This window comes from Geotrypetes seraphini, chromosome 13, assembly GCF_902459505.1.
Source record: "Geotrypetes seraphini chromosome 13, aGeoSer1.1, whole genome shotgun sequence".
Classification (NCBI taxonomy): Eukaryota; Metazoa; Chordata; class Amphibia; order Gymnophiona; family Dermophiidae; genus Geotrypetes; species Geotrypetes seraphini.
In genome coordinates, this window is record NC_047096.1 from 64,234,805 (window position 1) to 64,255,667 (window position 20,863).

The 20,863-nt window shown below is 46.5% G+C and overlaps 1 protein-coding gene across 1 annotated transcript in view; it reads left to right on the plus strand.

The window, feature by feature from the left end:
* The window catches only part of ERBB2 (erb-b2 receptor tyrosine kinase 2), a 79,165-nt gene extending 62,458 nt beyond the window's left edge, over window positions 1–16,707 (plus strand). Inside the window, exons 14-27 of the mRNA XM_033918092.1 lie at window positions 1,726–1,816; window positions 3,106–3,263; window positions 3,402–3,449; window positions 5,009–5,147; window positions 6,216–6,338; window positions 6,428–6,526; window positions 6,816–7,001; window positions 7,447–7,602; window positions 8,228–8,303; window positions 8,416–8,562; window positions 8,818–8,915; window positions 11,758–11,916; window positions 12,230–12,509; window positions 15,242–16,707. Of these exons, the coding sequence (XP_033773983.1) occupies window positions 1,726–1,816; window positions 3,106–3,263; window positions 3,402–3,449; window positions 5,009–5,147; window positions 6,216–6,338; window positions 6,428–6,526; window positions 6,816–7,001; window positions 7,447–7,602; window positions 8,228–8,303; window positions 8,416–8,562; window positions 8,818–8,915; window positions 11,758–11,916; window positions 12,230–12,509; window positions 15,242–15,684 (2,203 nt within the window). The 3' untranslated portion in view covers window positions 15,685–16,707. The remainder of the gene's footprint in view (window positions 1–1,725; window positions 1,817–3,105; window positions 3,264–3,401; window positions 3,450–5,008; window positions 5,148–6,215; window positions 6,339–6,427; window positions 6,527–6,815; window positions 7,002–7,446; window positions 7,603–8,227; window positions 8,304–8,415; window positions 8,563–8,817; window positions 8,916–11,757; window positions 11,917–12,229; window positions 12,510–15,241) is intronic.
* Window positions 16,708–20,863: the final 4,156 nt, after the last annotated feature.

Here is a 20,863-nt window from a genome sequence, read left to right on the forward strand (position 1 = left end):
ATCTCTCTGGCTCAGAACACACAGGCTTTTTTTTTTTTTTTTAAATCCCATAGTTGGTTTTCTGTTCCTGTATTTTCCTAACTTAGGTGGAACTTAAGCTAGATTCACTAAGCCCACCAATCAAGTCCCGACCGTTTAGCGACCCCGTTGCGACCCGGAACTGATTCACTAACCTGCCTCCCGATCTGATTCCAATCCATGCATGCAAATGAGGGGGAATGGCATGCAAATATAGGCAGGGATTCACTAAAAAAAAAAAAAAAAGAGGAACACTGACTGGGCTGGCCGATTCCAAAACAAGTGACTGCTGAGGGCCAGTCACACACGTCCCTGCCGACTCTCCTGCCCCATTGCCACCCTTAATTCCCTGCCAACTTCCAGCCCTGCTCTCTGCCCCGACTCTCCTGCCCCAATCTTCCAGCTCTGCTCTCTGCCAGGATTCTCCACTCTTCCCTACAACGTGAGCCCGTGGTTTTAGCCCGCTTTAAACACGTGAGTTAAAACCACGGGTTCGCAAGTTTAAAGTAAAAAAAACAACAACCCAAAAACATGGATATCAGATGCATTCACAGACCATCTACAGGCAAAGCAGATGGTCTACGCATGCGTCTGGAGAGCGATCCATGTAGTCGGTGGGGGTGTTCTTCCGATCGCCCTCATTTGAATACAGGCCCATTGTGAATCAGTCAGCCTGCGTCGGATTGCTACACAACTGATGCTACACGTTAGGTGAAAGGTGAGATTATTTAGATTTAACCCTTAACTTTCAAGTAGTAGCTCAAGATGAGTGGTATTAAACTAAATTAAACTAAAACTTAGCTTTGTATACCGGGTCTTCAACCAAAATGGAGCTCGACTCGGTTAACAGCATATTCAGGGATGATAGGTACAGTGGCGTAGTAAGGGGGGTGATCAGCTGCCCCTTGTGCCATATTGCTAAGGGTGCGGCATCCCTCCTCGCCCCCCCCCCCACCCACACACACACACTTCCTTCCGATCGCCCCCATTTGAATTCAGGCCCATTGTGAATCAGTCGGCCTGCATCGGATTGGACATGGAGCGGAGTGAATCGGGCAGGTTAGTGAATCTAGGCCTAAGAAGGGATGTGGCACAATAAGTCTTCATTCACACTATCCAAGGATTTTTTCCCCCTATTAAATATCCCCCTCCCTCCTTTCACACAAATATACATATTTTTAAAAAACTTGGTCCTTTGCAGTATCCACTCTGGCTGAAGGACTGTAACATTATTCTCTTGGTACTTCACAGCCATTAGCCCCTGATCCACCATTCAGGTTTCATTCTATGCAATGGGCACACCTACCTACCTCCCCCCTCCATCCTCCAACATTGCACTCACTATATCCCCAGTCAACGCTGACCCAGGGAACTAGAAGCTCTAACCCAGTGTTTCTCAACTCGGTCCTGGAGAACCCCTTTGCCAGTCAGGTTTCAAGGATATCCACAACGAATATGCATAAAGTTGATTTGCATACATTGCTTCCATTATATGCAAATTTCTTTCATGCGTATTGATTGTGGATATCCTGAAAACCTTACTGGTGCTGCTGTAGCCCATGAATTGAGCCGGGAACTTTCTGCATGGAAATGCACAGCACCTACCTCTTTGCAGGAAGGAGATAGGGGGGGGGCATGCTTTCCTTGAGATGCCACTGGCAGGGGACATAATAGCTGATTGTTCTGTGTCTAATTTACTTCTTGTAGGGATGTGCGGGAGCATGTGAATGGAAGCAGATGCATAGCCTGTCATGCTGAATGCTTCCTCCAGAACAACACAGAGACTTGCTTGGGACCGGTGAGGATGAGGGGGGGGGGGTGCAGAATATGCATGAAAAGTATTCAGAGCCCTGGGTGTAACATGTTTTGCTACATAACTGATGCTACACGTTAGGTGAGATTACTGAGATTTAACCCTCAGCTTTCAAGTAGTAGCTCAAGATGAGTTGTATTCAACTAAACTATACCGGGTCTTCAACCAAAATGGAGCTCGACTCGGTTAACAGCATATTCGGGTATGCTAGGTGCAGTGGCTTAGTAAAGGGGGGAGGGTCAGCTGCCCCGGGTGCCATCTTGCTAAGGGCGCGGCATCCCTCCTCTCCGCCCCCCCCCCCTTCTCTCCCTTGCCTTCCCCCGTACCTTTATACTTCCCCGGCCGAGGTTACTGCCTGCGTCGGCATCGGCGCTCTCTCTGACGTCACTTCCGGGACCCGCACCTAGGAAGTGATGTCAAAGGGTGAGCCGACACTAACGTCGGCATGCTGCTCACGCTGGAGACGTTAAAAAGGTACGGGGGAATGGGAAGGGGGCGCATGCGGGGCGTGGAAGAGGGCAGGGGAGGGAGCCCCTGCCCCTGGTGCTGTTCACCCTCACTGCGCCATTGGCTAGGTCCTTTGAACCTCAGGCAGTGGAGAATTAAACTGGCCCAAGATCACAAAGAGCAGCAGCAGAATTTGACCCAGGCTTCCCTGGTTGCCAGCCAGATGCTCTAAACCAGTGTTCTTCAACCACCGGTCCATGGACCAGTGCCGGTCCACAGACATTTTCTGCCGGTCCACAGGGCCAGCACATGCATCAGGCACAAAACAGTGTTCTTCAACCGCCAGTCCAAGGTGCGATCTATGCGACGTTATCTTCGAGCCTGCTCCCTCTTCCTAACTGATTCAGTGCACAAAGCCACAGGGAGTGGCTCCTACGGGCATCCTGCGCCTGAACCGGAAGCCTTCTCTCTGACGTTCCAACGTCAGAGGGAAGGCTTCCAGATGAGGCACGGGACATGCAAGGTGCAATTAGTACTATTATGGGGGCGGGTCTGAGGTGGAGATTGGGTAGAGATGAGCAGGGTCTGGCCCACGACTTAACCCAGTGTTCTTCAACTGCCGGTCTACGGACCGATGCCGGTCCACAGAATAATTCTTTCATTTCTGCTGATCCATAGGTGTAAAAAGGTTGAAAAACACTGCTCTAAACTCCTTCATGGCTATAATTGGTATAGGGGCATTAGGGGGGGGGGAAGATATAACAGGCAATGCATGTACCTGGCATGCTGAAGGACTGCTCCTAACATTTATTCTGGTGCCGCCATAGGGTGCAGATGAGTGCAAGGCATGTACTCATTACAAGGATGGCTCTTTTTGCGTGGAGAAGTGCCCGAGCGGGGTGAAGGGGGATTCCTTTGTGCCCATTTGGAAGTATGCAGATGAGGACGGTGTCTGCCAGCTGTGCCCAACAAACTGCACACATTCGTAAGCAATAATGATTTTCTTAGCTTGGTGACCTCAGAATGACAGCATAACACTGCCATATATACTGCTCCTGAGAGGGGCTCGTAGTACATAGCCTATGAAATGTCTCATTCACATTAGGACTTTTCTCTATTGCAGGTGTACAGTTCAGAATGAAGATGGCTGTCCAATTGATCAAAAACCCAGGTATACACCCCCCTCCCCCCGACACATACACAAAAAGCTCTACCAATATACCCAGCTTCTGTCCTGCAACCACCCCCCTCCACTAACACATTTATTTATGTAATTATTTATATACCACTTATATCCTAAGTGGTTTACATTCAGGTACTTTTATCGTATTTTCCTATCTGTACTGGTGAGCTCAAACTCTTATCTAGTGTACCTGGGGCAATTAGGGGATTAAGTGATTTGCCCAGGGTCACAAGGAGCAGTGAGGGATTTGAACCCACAACCTCAGGTTGCTAAGGCCACACACTCCCATTTCAGCCCTCATCCCAACACATATATCCAGCTTCTGTCCTGCATCTCCACACCCCACTGACACATACCATGTTTCCCCAAAAATAAGTCTTAGTGCGTTTTTTGGACCCAAAATTAATATAAGACACTGTCTTATTTTCGGAGATGTCTTATTTTTTTCATGTACTCCTTCACCTCAATTCTTCCTCTTTCCTGTCTCACCTCCCGCCCCCAACATGTGCAGCATCTTTCCTCCCCTCTCACCCATCCCCTTGTGCCTTCCCCTCTGCAGCATCTTTCCATCCCTGCCTCCCATCCTCCTGTGCAGCAGAACCCCACCAACCCTCTCACCCATCCCCTTGTGCAGCATCTTTTCATCCCTCCCTCCCATCCCTCTGTGCAGCCTCCTGACCCTCCCACCGTGAGACTGACATACCTCCACTCCGAGGCCTCTAAAAACAGTAGCGGTGGCAGCGCTCTGAACGGGCTGCTTTGGGGCCTTCCCTCTGCCGCATCACTTCTGTCCTGCATCCCATCCCCCACTGACACATATACTCAACTTGTGTCTTGCAGCCCCCATCCCGATACTCATACCCAACTTCTGTCCTGCCTCCCTCACCTGATACATATACCCAACTTTTGTACTGCAACAATCCAATAGTGATAAGTTTGATTCTATGAACCACAATCCAGTTATAATAGACTCTGTAAACTACTGCTTGTGACCAAAGGAAGATTTGACTGCCTAAATGTTTAGGGGTCCACTTTTAAAATATGCACATCACTTGACCTAGCTGACTCAATTTTGGCCACCTAGATTTAACTCTTTTGTGCATGGCAGTTAGAGAAGCTAAACGACCCTTCCTCCACCACTACTTCCCACCAACCCCGGGAACACTTTTTGAACAGCTATCCACATAGCTCCAACCTGTTTTCACAGGGGCTAAATCTAGTATCCTAACTCTGAACGTTCAAGAGCTGGAGCCTTTGAAAACTGACCCAGTTTCCCTCCACTGACTGGAGTGAAGGAGCAGAAGCTGGTTAGGTATGCCTATCCCAATGACCTCCAGCATCCGTGACTGGCTGCTGAGGAGAAAGCAGAACTGCAGGCCTCACAGTTCAATGGGAAGGGCATTAAATGCCAATACATGTCCGTCTGTTTCCTCTCACCTTGGCCAATCTTTCACTGGAATGGATTCTTTGCTCCTGCCCAGGCGCAATGGTCTTATAGTTCAGTGATGGTTTTATTTTTCTGCTTCCTAATGCTTCTTTTTCTACAGTCAGGTAACATCTGCCATAGCAGGTGTTGTTGGTGCTCTCCTGCTGCTGGTTTTATGTTTTCTCCTGATCTTTTGCATCAATCGGAGGAAGCAGATGAAAAGGAAGCATACCTTACGGCGCCTCCTGCAGGAGCATGAGGTAATAACCATTCACTCTCCCTGCCTTTCAGAATGCAAGCCCCAAAATAGGACGAAGACACTCCTCTTGAGGATCAGGTTGACGGTAAAATAAACTCTGTCCCCTCATTGAAAAGCTATGCTGCATTGCTCCAGACATTCCCAGCAAACATACTGGTATCTCACCCAAGGATAAAAATGCCAAATCTAGGCTCTGACCCCCAGACCTACCATTTTGTGTTCAAGTTCCACATTTTAACTTGTAGTTCTTGCCTTTTGCCACTAAAGGGGAGCTTATGACATTGCCAGGAAGTGCATCACTAAAGTATGTCTTGAATGTGACTCAGTTATGTAAAGGTAGGGTTACCATATTTGAAGAAGTAGAATCCCGGATGCATGGCCCCGTCTTATTCTGCCTCCAACCCGCCCCACCCAGTTCTGCCTCCAGCCTCGCCTCCCAAAAGCCGCATCTCTTTTTTCTGACCTCTGGCCACATCTGGAGGGCCTCCAGCATGTGCAGATGCATGTAACATCATCCTCACATGATTATTGAAGGATCTCCTGATGCGGCCAGAGCTCATGGCTTTCCAAAACCCAGACAAACTGCCAGGTTTTGGAAAGTCCATCTAGGCTCTAAAAAGAAGACATGTCCGGGTTTTCCCAGACGTCTGGTAACCCTATGTAAGGGTACAAAGTTTACCACAGTCTGTCTTTTATAACAGGATGAATTCTTTAATAGTTGGATTATCATTATCTACTGAACCAGTGCATGCTGAGTTTTATAATCCTGTGGTGTACTAAAGGAAACACACTGGTACTCAGTGTGTGACTTGGCTGGACTGGAGCACATATACAAATATAATCGAAGTCAGTTAGTTATACTGTAAACCACTTAGATTATTACTGTAAATCACTTAGGAATCTGATAAGCAGGATAACAAATTTTAATAAAACTTGGAAACTTAAAGGCATGGTTCATTCCCTAAGCTGTAGTGATGGAGAGAGATTAGGTAGCAGGGAGGAATCCTATTGTGATTGTCTTTACTTGGATCATTTAAGAATCTGTCTTTTCCACCTTTACCATCTACAGCTGGTGGAGCCCTTAACCCCCAGTGGGGTCCTTCCCAATCAAGCACAGATGAAAATCCTGAAGGAGACAGAACTGAAAAAAGTGAAGGTTCTGGGCTCAGGGGCCTTTGGCACAGTGTACAAGGTAAGGTGCTCAAAGTGTTATCACTGCAGCACACCAGCCCTCAGGCACCACCTCTTTCTTACCCATCTGGGATATTGCTTTACTCTCAGGGCATCTGGATCCCGGATGGAGAAAATGTGAAAATCCAGGTAGCTATCAAAGTTCTGCGAGAGAACACATCTGCAAAAGCCAACAAGGAGATCCTTGATGTGAGTAGAGGTATCACATATCCACTGAGGGCTTCTTCCCACATCTTATCTGTCAGTTGTTAGATTCCCAAAGCCAGATTTATGGACTGGGCACACCCAACAATGCTCTTTATGTGATGTGATTCAGGGTTGTTTGCTTTAGCTGGCTCCAGGGAAGGCATCAGCATGTGCATCAATAATGTACATTGATAAATACATTTCATAGCGCCTTGCGGTGTTGCCACATCAAAGATGACACAAAGTGACATTGACAATCCATGTCCCTCACCCCAATGGTTTCTATATACAGGAAGCATATGTTATGGCAGGGGTGGTCAGCCCGTATGTCTGCCGGCTCCTAGGGATCTGCCTGACCTCCACGGTACAGCTGGTCACTCAGCTCATGACCTATGGCTGCTTGCTGGACTATGTCCGTGAAAACAAGGACCGCATTGGTTCCCAGGACCTGCTCAACTGGTGTGTGCAGATTGCCAAGGTAGGAAGAGGCACTCTGTGCTGAAAAGGTGGTGGACAAAACAGGCAGAGCAGTATGGGCAATCGGGAACAAGTAGCTACCAGAGGGAACAGTGTGATTGACAGCAGATATGAGGGATGGAAGGAGGATCACTTGCAGAGAGAAAAGTTGGAAGGCAGTCATGATGGGGACGGGAAATCTCAGTAATACTGAGAACAGGGCCGGAAGGTAGTAATGATGGCAGATGAGTAAAAAGGAGTTGATGAGACAAGTGGTGGGACTGGGAAGCAGCAATGGCAGGGGATTTGGGGAGGAGGGGGGTCTTGTTAGTGGCCAGAACAAGATTGGGAAGGGAAATAATCTTGGAAAGGCAAAAAGGGAGAGGAGAGTCTCGCAGCACAGAAAGCTATTGGCATCCTCTCAGGGTGACAAAAAAATATAATGCAGATTTTTGGGGATATTGTAGGGGATGAATTACCTGGAAGATGTCCGATTGGTTCATCGAGACTTGGCTGCCCGAAATGTCCTGGTAAAGAGCCCAAACCATGTGAAGATCACTGATTTTGGGCTGGCACGTCTCCTAGACATTGATGAAACAGAATACCATGCAGATGGAGGGAAGGTATGTGAACAGTGAGATATCAAGTGTGGTTTGTTTGTTTTTTTTGGGGGGGAGAGTACAATATACAGCAGTCCCTGATTTTTGGCCTTTAAAAATACGATCACATAAGCCCTTATTATCTAAAGCTCCATTGGTTGCCATTCGAGGCTAGAGTTTTGTTTAAATTTGGTTATATTTGTTTTAAAGTTTTATTTGGACTGACTCCAACTTACCTACCTCTCTTCCCACTTTGAATTTTATAATTCAAACAAGAATACACAAAGAACCTGCTGGTTTATATTCCCATCAGTAAAAGCATGTCACAGTAAGAGATTCTTGGGAAAAACTTTTGCATTTCAGGCTAGTGTAATGAAGTCATGTTGGAATGTTCTTATTCCCCAAGCTCAGTCTTGGGGAATATCTATTTTGAAAAATTCTTAAAACCTATTTGTTTGAGAAATATATGACTTAATTGCAATTTGAGAAACATTTGATGCTTATGAATGTAATTCACTGTTTGTCCAGCCTCTTCTTGTTGTAAACTGCCTTGAACTGATGGTTTGGCGGTATATAAGAATACATTATTATTATTATTACTACTGCTGTTGCCTGTTTTGTGTCAGCATCACCTCTTTTCCTCTCCCAGGTTCCCATTAAGTGGATGGCACTGGAGTCCATTCTGCATCGGAGATTCACACATCAGAGTGACGTGTGGAGTTACGGTGTGTGTCAGTTCTGGGGATGGTGTGTTGCCTAGCAGTGGATTCTGTTGTGTTTGGGGGAGATGCCTTGCTTGTAGCCCGATAGTGACACCTCCCTCATCTCTTCTCCCAGGTGTGACAGTCTGGGAGCTGATGACCTTTGGTGCAAAGCCGTATGATGGGATTCCTGCACGAGATATCCCTGAGCTTCTGGAAAAAGGAGAGCGGCTCCCTCAGCCCCCCATCTGTACTATTGATGTGTACATGATCATGGTGAAGTGTATGGGAAGATCTTTCTCTTTTCTGGGGAAGGGGGGAGTTGGAGATATCTGTCTGTTAATCATATAATTTCCTGTGCTATCACTATATACTCAGTGCAGTTAGAGGGCAGGGTGTGCCTAGTGGTTAAAACAATACACCGAGACCCATGGAAACCCAGCTTCAGTATCTGGTTCCATAATTTCACAGTGCAGCACTGACTATGTGCATTTCCTTGCATGGAGGGATGTAACACAGTCTCTCTCTGGTTGCGTAGGCTGGATGATTGACTCCGAGTGCCGACCCAAGTTTCGTGAACTGGTAACCGAATTCTCTCGCATGGCCAGGGACCCTCCACGTTATATCGTGATCCAGGTGAGACCTTTTCTGTTATTCTCCTCCAACTGAGTCCCAGCTGGAGGAGAAATCCAAGGGTAGCCAGTACTAGGCCTGTGTTGAAGTGATGCATGCCATAGAATGTTACACTAGACAGGATATATCATCCAGCTTCTCAAATGTGATGAGCTACATTCAAGTCAGTTTAGATTCAGGAAAAGGATGAAAGATGACTCCTAGCTGTTCCTTTAGAAATATGATGGCAGATAAAGGCCAAATGACCAGCCACTATCTCTCCTTCTCCCTAAGAGATCCTACTTGCCTGTCCCATGCTTTCTTGAATTCAGACGTCTTTGTTTGAACTACCTCTACCACGAAACTATTCCACGAGTCTACCACCCTTAAAAAAGTATTTCCTTAGATTACTCCTAAGCCTTTTAACTTCATCCTATGCCCTCTAATTCTGGGGTTTTCCTTCATTTGAAAAAGACTCACCTGTATATTAATGGCATGAAGATACAGGCAGTCTCTGGGTTAAAAACGGGTTCCATTTTTTAAACCGTTCTTAATTTGAATTTGTATGTAACTCGGATCCTGTACAGAACAGTCTGAAGCTGGAGGAGGGTCACGAATGGTGTTCCGCAGGGGTCGGTGCTTGAACCGCTGCTATTCAATGTATTTATAAATGATCTAGAAACAGGGACAAAATGCGAAGTAATAAAATTTGCAGACGACACCAAACTATTTAATGGGGCTAGGACTAAAGAGGACTGCGAAGATTTCCAAAGGGACCTGAACAAACTAGGGGAGTGGGCGACGAGATGGCAAATGAGAAATGTAAAGTCTTGCACATAGGAAACAGAAACCCGAGGTACGACTACACGATGGGAGGTCTGGTAATGGGTGAAAGTAGCCTAGAAAAGGACTTAGGGGTACTGGTAGACAAGACAATGAAACCGTCGGCCCAGTGCGCAGCGGCCTCTAAGAAGGCGAACAAAATGCTAGGTATCATCAAGAAAGGTATTACAACCAGAACGAAGGAAGTTATCTTGCCGTTGTATCGAGCGATGGTGCACCCGCATCTGGAGTACTGCGTCCAATACTGGTCGCCGTACCTTAAGAAGGACATGGCGATACTCGAGAGGGTTCAGAAAAGAGCGATGAGATTGATAAAAGGTATGGAAAACCTTTCCTATACTGAAAGATTGGAGAAACTGGGGCTCTTTTCCCTGGAAAAGCGGAGGCTTAGAGGGGACATGATAGAGACTTACAAGATCATGAAGGGCATAGAGAAAGTAGAGAGGGACATATTCTTCAAACCTTCGAAGACTACAAGAACGAGAGGGCATTCAGATAAATTAAAAGAGGACAGATTCAGAACCAATGCTAGGAAGTTCTTCTTCACCCAGAGGGTGGTGGACATCTGGAATGTGCTTCCAGAGGGTGTGATAGGACAGAGTAAGGTATTGGGTTTCAAGAAAGGATTAGATGTTTTCCTGAAGGAAAAGGGGATTGAAGGGTATAGATAGAGGATTAATATGCAGGTCCTGGACCTGATGGGCCACCGCGTGAGCAGGCTGCCTGGCATGATGGACCTCTGATCTGACCCAGTAGAGGCACTGTTTATTTTCTTATGTTCAGTCTATAAAAACATTAAAGAAACAGTCCTCAAAGTACTGTAGTTTAAATAGAAGGAAAAGATAGGTTTACACTTACTTTCATTCTTCATCCATCCCACTGTTCCCTCTCCACCACCACATCCAACATTTCTCCCTCTTCCCCATGTATCTATACCTCGTACCTGTCCCACCACCATGTCCAATATTTCTCCCTCCCTATGCCCAACAATTCTCCTCTTTCTTTATTTCCCCATGCGCACTATCTCTTTCCCTCTCACTCAGACAGCCATGCCCAACAATCTCCCTTTCTATTTCTTCCCCCACCTCGGCACTTGTTTCCCTCCCCCCATTCTTCCATCCTATGTCCCAAGTTCATGCTCCCTTCCTCCCCCTTTCCTTCCATCTTTTGTACAAAGTTTGTGCTCCTTCATTCCTTCTGTGTCCCAATGCGACCCTGCTTCTCCTTTCTTGTGCCAACGCAACCCTCTTCCTCCCTTCCTTGTCTCAATGCGCCCCTTGTTGTCCTTTCCTCCCTCTGTGCTGTGTCCCAAATTTGTGCTTCCCTCCCTTCCACGCGTATTTACCTCGTCTGGCCGGCTTCCTCCTCCCAGTCGCACTTGTCTTCACAAAGCTGCGGCCGCAGTTCCTACATGCAGCCCCCAGCTGGACCTGGAAGCCATCCCTCCAACATCAGAGGGAAAGTTTATGGATCAGCTGTGGGCAGCATGCAGGAGCTGCTGCTTGCGGCTTTGTAAAGAGAAGCGTGGCTGGAAAGAGGGAGCCAGCCAGACGAGGTAAACACCCATGGGAAGGAGAAAGGCACAAATTTGGGACACTGGACAGCGAGCGGGAAGAACGAGGGGTGGGTTGGGACATGGAAGGGAGGAAGAGGGGCTCATTGGCAGAGTTAGGGAGAAGCAGACCCCGGTTTGTAAGTACGAGTCCGACCTAAGTCAGACATTCTTAACCCAGGGACTGCCTGTATTTAAGTCTCAATCATATGCCCTCTCTCCTGTCTTTCTTCCAGAGTAGACACATTGAGATCTTTAAGTCTGTCCCCTTATGTTTTATGACAGAGACCACTGACCTGTTTATCACCCCCCCCTGTCCCACTCTTCTTTATAGGTCTTCAACTCGCTCAAATGTAAGCAAAGAATAGGATAGGGCCACCCCTCTGTGACACAGCTCCTGAAATTCCTTGAACTGAATCAGGGAACAAAATCCATGATTGACTGCAATCTGTGTTTCTGTTCTGTCCACAGAATGATGCCATGAGGGACCTGGTCAGCCCTGGCGACAGCACCTTTTTTCGCACCCTGCTGGAGGAGGGAGAGATGCAGGACCTGCTCGATGCAGAGGAGTATTTGGTTCCCCATCAGGGGGAGAACAGAGCCAACCGCAGCAGAATGTCATCCACTAGGGTGGGCAGCAATGCCTAGTCCCTCTTTCAACCTCCTGACTCTTCCATGCTCTCCTCTCTTGTTTTGTCCCTCTCCCCTGGTCCTGTGATGATCACTTTATGACAGCAGCTGTCAGAAATTATTGAACTATAGGGTTTGTGGGCATCTTGTTTGTCACAGATTGTCATGTACTGGTGGGTTGGAAGGAAACAGGCATATTTCTTAAAAATAAACTTCGTGGGAGAAGTCCAACCCATAAACGCTGCTGCTTTGTGTATGTTTATCATCTGGGGATATCCTAACATGTGCTCTCTTTTAATGCCTCCTCCTCCAGACCATCATGGAAACACAGGTGGGTACAGTGCTGCCTGAAGACTCTTCAGCGTACCCACACCTGGGACAGGCTCCATCCCAGCAGTCTGAAGAAGCCAATTCTGATGTGTTCATAGATGGCGAATACGTGGCAGATAAGTCCCTCCAGGGGGCCTCCACACCACAAGAAAACAGCACTCTGCAGCGGTACAGTGAAGACCCCACCAACTTCTTTAATGAGCAAAACAATGAGCTGGAGCCAGGCGGCTTTCTCTCCCATGGATCCTGCAGTCCCTGCCCAGGTATTGCACTTATGGAAGGAAGATATTATCTTGCGATTAAATTTGGTGTCAAGGGCTGCTCGGGCACAGCCACATTTTTATTGTTATGTGTGTAGGACTTGTTTGAAAATCATTACAAATTTGTTGTTTAGTTGTACAACCACGTAATATTTTTCTAAAAGTGGTATATCAAATTTAATAAATCTGATCTAAGTTTCAAATTTATTTGATATACCGCCCATCAGAACAGCCATCGGCATGGTTCACAGTCTAAGCAGGTACTCTTAAGTATTTTCCCTATATGTCTTGGCAGGCTCACAATCTAGCTTTGGTACAGGGTTAAGAGACTTGCCCAAGGTCATAAAAAGCAGAACTGGGCTTGAACCCCCAGCCTCAGGGTGCTGAGATGGCAGCTCTAACCACTAGGCCACTCCTACACTCCAATCCAAACAACTTAGAGATTAAGAACATAAGAAGTTGCCTCCGCTGGGTCAGACCAGAGGTCCATCGCGCCCAGCAGCCCGCTCCCACGGCGGCCCATCAGGTCCATGACCTGTAAAGTGATCCTTTGTCTGAAACCCTTCATTCCTCTTTTTCCTTCTATCTATTAACCTTTCATAGTCCTATCTCTATCCCTATCTGTATCCCTCAATCCCCAAATCCTTCAGGAATTTATCCTATCCCTCTTTGAAACCCCGTAATGTACTCTGTCCTATCACAACCTCCGGAAGCGTATTCCAGGTGTCTACCACCCTCTTGAGTGAAAAAGAATTTCCTAGCATTGGTTCTGAACCTGTCCCCTTTCAATTTCTCTGAGTGCCTCCTTGTTCTTGTGGTTCCCAATAGGCTGAAGAATCTGTCCCTCTCCACCTTCTCTATGCCTTTCATGATCTTGTATGTCTCTATCATGTTTTCTCTGAGTCTCCGCTTCTCCAGGGAGAAGAGCCCCAGCCTTTCTAACCTGTCTGCGTATGAAAGGTTTTCCATACCTTTTATCATTCTTGTCACTCTTCTCTGAACCCTCTCAAGTATCGCCATGTCCTTCTTTAGGTATGGTGACCAATACTGGACACAATACTTCAGATGCAGGCGCACCATCGCACGATACAGCGGCATGATGACTTCCTTCATTCTGGTTGTAATACCCTTTTTAATAATACCCAACATTCTTTTTGCTTTCTTTGAGGCTGCTGCATATTGTGCCGTTGACTTCATTGTTGTATCCACCAGCACACCCAAGTCTTTTTCAAGGTTACTTTCCCCTATACTAATCCCCCCATTTTGTAGCTGAACATCAAGTTCTTTTTCCCTATATGCATGACCTTGCATTTCTGTACATTGAAGTTCATCTGCCATTTATTTGCCCACTCCTCCAGTTTGTTCAGATCTTCACATTCCTCCACAATTCTAACCCTGCTACAGAGTTTAGTGTCATCCGCAAATTTTATAATTTCACACTTTGTCCCTGTTTCTAGGTCATTTACAAATACATTGAACAGCAGCGGTCCGAGTACCGACCCCTGCGGAACACCGCTCGTGACCCTCCTCCAGTCCGAGTAGTGTCCCTTCACTCCAACTCTTTGCTTCCTACCTGCCAACCAGTGTTTAACCTATCTTTGTACGTCCCCTTCCACCCCGTGGTTCCACAGCTTCCTGAGTAGCTGCTCATGGGGTACCTTGTCAAAGGCTTTTTGGAAGTCGAGATAAATGATGTCTATGGGTTCCCCTTTGTCCATCTGGCTGTTTATCCCTTCAAAGAAGTGCAGTAAGTTCGTTTGGCACGATCTTCCTTTGCAGAAGATGGCTCGCTTTCATTAGTCCATTTTTTTCTATGTGCTCACAGATGCTGTCTTTTATCAGTGCTTCTACCATCTTGTCCGGAACTGAAGTCAAGTTTACCGGCCTGTAGTTTCCCGGGTCACCTCTCGATCCCTTTTTAAAGATAGGTGTAACATTTGCTATTTTCCAGCCCTCCGGGATCTCCCCAGTTTTCAAGGATAGGTTGCAAACTCGTTGGGGTATTTCTGCTATTTTGTTTCTTAGTTCTTTTAATACCCTTGGGTGGATTCCGTCCGGGCCCGGTGATTTGTCGCTTTTCAGTCTATCTATTTGTTGGAGGACATCCTCATGACTTACTTCTACTGTCGACAGTTTTTCTTCTTGGTCTCAATTGAAGATCTCTTCGGGTTCTGGTACATTGGATGTGTCCTCGTTTGTGAAGACTGATGAGAAGAACTTGTTTAACCTATCAGCTACCTCTTTTTCCTCCTTTACCACTCCCTTTCTGCATGCTAAAAACATGAAAATGTATTTCCAACGGCTTCAAGCCGATTTGAAATGGCAGCAATGTTTCCACAGTGTTTTAAAACCTGCTTTCTCATTCTTAACACAGACAGCAGGAGCTCTTTAATGAACTACTGAATAGAGAATGACACGGGGACAAATTTTTCCCCATCCCTACGGGAACTCATTTTCCTGTCCGGTTCTTTTCCTGTCCCTGCCCCATTCCTTAAAGCTCCGTTATCTGCACAAGCCTCAAACACTTTAAAATCATGTATTCAAGGCTTGTGTGGTTAAGTAAGAGCTTACAGGAAGGGGGCATGGACAGGGATAGCGACCAAATTTGCGGGGACGGGAAAATTGAGTTCCTGCTGCGATAGGGACAAATTTGTCCCTGTGTCATTCTCTACTACTGAATGGTGAGCTTCAGGACAGAAGGCAGCTTCTGTTAATACATCTTGGTTTTCTTCTAGAATACGTGAACCAGCCTGAGGAAACTCTGTCACCAAACAAGTACCAAAGGCCCTCACTGTCTGACCTGGAGAGGCAAAAAGGACACCTGGGAATGAATGGCTTGATCAAGGAGCCCAAACTGCCATTCCAAGATGGCTTTGGGAGTGCACTGGACAATCCCGAATACCTAATCCCACAGAGCCTGCCTTTGTCCAGCCCCTCCATACAGGCCTTTGATAACCCTTATTACTGGAACCAAGATCTTGCCACCACTGACAGCTCAGACCATGCTGTTGTCACCAATGGCTTCACTACTCCCACTGCAGAGAATCCCGAGTACTTGGGTCTCTCAGAGACTCTCAGCCGACCCAACGATGGGGTACTGGGGCCCCAGTGTACGGAAGGCACTAGAAACTTGTTTAAAAGGGAACAAAAACTTGAAGCTAATGTTAGGCTTGGATGACTGACCTTTACAGTGGAAAACCACAAAAGGATCCAGAATAATGTAAGTGGCTCATCCCAAGTCTTTCAGCTGTACTCATGGTGCACCCACAACTGTATTCCCGTTTTAGAGGGAGTACACCCCTAATTTAGGCCAATTATAGGTCAAGTATTTGAATGCATCCTAGGGCCGACCACTGGTAGTCCAGAGGATCAGGGGACAAGGGGGGGTCCAGTCACTACAATATCCACAGAGCATTAGCGATCCATTCCTTTCACTGGAAAAATCAACACCAAGGTTTGAGGAGCAAGGAAGGAGTACCAGGAAGAGCAGACTCCAGCTCCCGGAAGTGGGCCGCTGACTCATGGGAACCAACAGGCACAAAGAAAATGATTCTGTTCCCAGAAGGGGCTGGAACAAAGGGGGGTCTTTGCATAGCGGCAAGTGCCTGGCGCTAGTGAAGAAGGAAGAATGAGAACCAACCAGCTTAACACAGTAGCAGTACAAACCTGTGGCTTGGCCACTTCCCTAGCACAACCATGTGCTATCAAAAGCAAGTTCCAGTTAGACAGCAAGAACTACAGAAAGGTGCAAGCATCCGCCTACCCTCATAAAGACAGTTTCTCCCAAGAAAGAGCACACGATGAGTCTCTAGAGGAGGGGCAGGACCCTCAAAAAAGTTGGTGTACATAAAGAGGTTTTGTTTTTCTGCACCTGTAATTGAAAACTGGGTACTACAGATTCTACCAGACTGTCAGAACATAAGGCAAGCTTAGCCTCCGTCTCCTTGTATCTGGGGCTCGGGGCTGGTGGCTGTGTAGCTCACATCTCCCTTGAAAAGAAAAGAAAGACCTAAACAGTCCTTTGCTTGGGAAGATCACCTTGTGTATTTTTGACATTCTACTTTTGTATACTGAGAGAGTAATATTTTGTTACTAAGTAAACTCACTCATTTTTTTGCTGCAGCTTTTCTAGAATGAACACACATTCCCTCAGGAATGACATTTGGTTTTCAGTTCTACAGTAAATTTATTACAAAACTGATCCTTCAGACCTTCTCCCTTTCTCTAACAGGTGTTATAGAGCTGCTGCAGAAAGCACACACAAATGTGGTGGTGGGGGGGGGGAGCAGGTGCTGCTTAATGAAAAACAGGGATTGGGATTTGTATACCGCCTTTGTGTAGTTATACAACCACACTCAATACAGGTATTTTCCCCATCTGTCCAGGTGGGCCACAGGCTATCTAATGCACCTGGGGCAGTGGAGGATTAAGTGACTTGCCCAGGGTCATAGGGAGCAGCACAGGGTTTGAACCCACAATCTCAGGTGTGCCAAGGCTGTAGCTCTAACCACTACACCATACTCTGCTCACACTGATCCCCATCAGCTGGGAGGTGCCTTACTGTCACAGGACACCCCCAAAGCCTACATTTTCAATTTTTTTTTTGCTAAAACAACCAGGCCTTTGTTAGTGATGTTTTGACAGCCTAATTGTCAAGGCAAAGTCTTAAGTGTGTTTTTAGTGGGAATCGGTCACACAAAAGCAAGAATGTCATTCATAATATAACATAAAAGTGAATTTATATACAGTGGTGCCTCACACAACGAACTTAATTTGTTCCAGGAGCAAGTTTGTTATGCGAAAAGTTCGTTATGTGAAACGCGTTTTCCCATAACAATACATGTTAAAAAAAATAATTCGTTCTGTAGCATAAAATATGCTAAGATGACATAAAAAAGATAAATTTATCTTGTTAGAGCTGGTGTTAGACACAACTGGGGACTGCAAAGTCCAGGCAGAGGCTTACGGCTCTCTTTGACCAGGGGGGACAGTTGCCCTAGTTGCACTACCCTAACCCTATTCCTGCTATGTGTGACTGTGGTACTCCCCAGTACCTTTTTAATCATCCCCCCTCAGTACCTTTTTAATTCCTCCCATCTTTCCCAGCCAGTGGCGTACAGGCCAGAAGCGCAGAGATCAGGAGCAATTCCTCTGCACGCCTGTGTGGGCCCATGCCGATCTCCGAATGGCTGCAGTTAGTTCTTGTGAGTCCCGCGAGAGCTGACTGCAGCCATTCAGAGATCAGCGCAGGCCCAGGCAGTAGCACAGAAGGCTTGCTCTTGATCTCTGCGCTTCTGGCTGGGAAATTTGCTAGACCACCAGTTACGAGTGAGCGGGTGAGATTAAAGTTGCAGCAGTGGTGGCTTTTTTAAAAAAATATGTGGCGGCGGGGGGAGGTTTAAAAATATGCGGTGGCGGCAGAGGCTTAAAAATATGAGCAGCGGCGGCAGGGGGGTTTAAAATATGTAGCGCCACTGCACAGGGAGCCAGGCGGAGAGAGGGCAGTTAAGGATGCAGCTCGGGCGACTTCGTTGTGTGAAACGAAGTTCGTTGTGGGAAGCAAGACCTGAAGTTCGTTGTGCGCAGCGTTCGCTGTGCGAGGCGTCCGTTATGCGAGGCACCACTGTACCTCAGTATCTTAGGAGCTCTATGCGGTTTACAAAAGAAAAATGAAACAGTGACAATAAAACAAATGACCTAGAAATTACAAAAAATTCTTTAAGAGGTAGGTTTTCAATAATTTCCTGAACTGCTGGTAAAGAGACAGAGCTAGCTAACAGATTTACAAACTGTTTATCACAAGAAGCTTCTTGAAAAGACAGAAGTTGTTGAAAATAGCTCTTGTATAAACGGCCATTTACACATTACAATTATGTCTTGGGCTTTGTGAATTAATGAAGAAAAAAAAAAAAATGATCCACAAGACTTTATAGCCTATACAGCCAAACTTAAATCTGACTCTGGCCTTGACTGGTAACCAATGTAGGCTTTGGTAAGGTGTGACATGATCAGATTTTTTTTCAGCTTTGAGAAGGGTGGGTGGCTACTAGCACAAGTGTAATAGCTGCCAGTCAAAGACCATGCAGGTGGTTAATGGGTCCTAGAGAAATTCATTCAAGAGCAAACCTGCAAAGCGTCTAACCCAGTGTATCGCAAACTTGTACCTTTTGAGATTTTAAGGATGCCGCGGCTCACAGGGCCGGAAGAGAGGCTCCAACGCCCGTGTCAACTGACTTCTGCCATCGCATTGCGTGGATCTGCCGGGACTCCCTGTCTTCCTCATATCCATGCCCCCAGACCAGCAGCAGCTCTGTGTTCTTATAACTTTGGCACACATCAGAAGTAGTTTAGCCTGGTTTCATCAGACAACCTTGGGGCCTTTGCTAGGCCAGCCCGCATCGCATCATCAAAGCAGGCTGGCCTAGCAAAGACCCCGAGGCTGCCTGATGAAACCAGGCTAAACTACTGCTAGTGGCAGCTGTGTGCCGAAGATAAAAGCACACAGTGAGCTGCTGCTAGCAGTGACAGAAGAGGTATTGCTGGACAGGGAAGGGAGAAGGGGGTACTGCTGAACTTGAGGAAGTAAGTGGTAATGCTAGACAGGGGAGGAACCAAACGTGGAACCTATTACCAACTCAGGTAAGAGAAGAAAAGAACCTCAAAAAATTTAAAAATCAAAACTAAAAAGTTTCTTGTATAGAGACGCCTTTAATTAATTTGCTTTCTTAGCTGAGTTAATATTTCCATTTGAAGTAGGCAAGTACAGATCTAATATTACTCCTATTTTTTTATCCTTGTTGTTTTTCCTAAATCAAATTGTAGTTCTTCCCCGATTTCCCTATGAAATGCACATCTGTCTATCCCTATATTGTATGTCTCCCTCTTAAAAAATAATTTTATTTTTTTTTGTTCATCGCTTGTAATCTTTGAAAAAAGCAATTTAATCAAATACGAAATAAACTTGAAACTTGAGGGAAGGGAGAAGGGGGTACTGCTGGACAAGAGGGAGGTAAAAGGAAGGGAGAAGAGGTGCTGCTGGACCTGGCAGAAAGGGAGGGAAAGGAAAGGTGCTACTCACTGGAGGGGGAGGGTGAGATGGTGCATGGGGGGAGTGCATGTTGGGTTGGCGGTTGGTAAGGAGGGATGCCACTTGAGGGAATAGGCAAGGACAGAAAGAGAAAGCGTTAGATTCATAGAGAGGGCGAGATGGATGGGGAGGGAAGGATAAATGTTACACTCTGGGGAAGGGGGAGAGAGTAAAAAGTTGGACTCGTGGATGGAGGGAGGAGAGATATGTTGAATGGAGGAGGGAAGGAGAACCAGAGGAGAAGCATGCAAGAGAAAGAGAGAAAAAAAATGTTGGATTGGTGGAAAGGAGGGAGAAATGTTGGACTGGGAGGGGGGCTGGAAAGGAAGGGAGATGGACTGCAGGGGGCAGAAAGGAAGGGTAAGAGAATTGTTACACTGGGGGGGAAGGGATATATCAGACCAGGGAATAGAAGGGAAGGAGGGGAGTCTGGTAGCGCTAGAGAAATAGTAGTAGTAGTAGTAGTAGTAGTAGTAGTAGAGATGCCAGATTACGGGAAGAGGAGGAGAGAGATGCCATCACACCACTGGGGGGGGAGGGAAGGAGGGAAAGAGAGAGATGTCAGACCATGGAAATAGGGAAGGAAGGAGAGTAGATTTTGAGAAGAAAGAAGAAAAATGGAAATATTGAATGTTAATGCCAAAGATGAATGCAAGGCAGAAAGTGAAGACGGAGAGAAAAACAGTCAATGGATAAGAAGGCCCTGGAAACATAGTTAAAAGCACAGAAAAATAAAGTCACTAGACAACAAAGATAGGGAAAATGATTTTCTATATAGCGATTGAAATGTGTCAGTTTGAGAATTTATATCTGCTGTGTGTATATGAGAAATGAATGGAAAAAAATTACATTACAATCAGTAAAGAGGGTGGAGTTTGGAAGGTCTGTGGTTGGGGGTACTCAGTTGATATTTGTTAGACTTCCCTGCTGGCACACCTACTGGCATTTCAGGGCCTGTCTGGAGGGCCTCTGCGCATGATGATATCACACACGTGTGATGTCATCACAGCGACATCCACACACTTCTGGGTGCCTCAAGCCGTGGCCACTACCTTTAGTGTGCCCCGGCTCGAAAATGTTTGAGAGACACTGGTCTATCCCATACAGGCTACAGTGTGAGAAGAGTTTGGAGGACCCACATATGAAATGGGAAAACTGCTACAAAAGGTTGGTACAAAACTCTCCCTGACTTTACTCAACCTATAGTCTAGGCCAGTGTATTGCAGATTCCAGGTGTGCCACGAGAGGTGCCGGCTGCTTACAGGACATA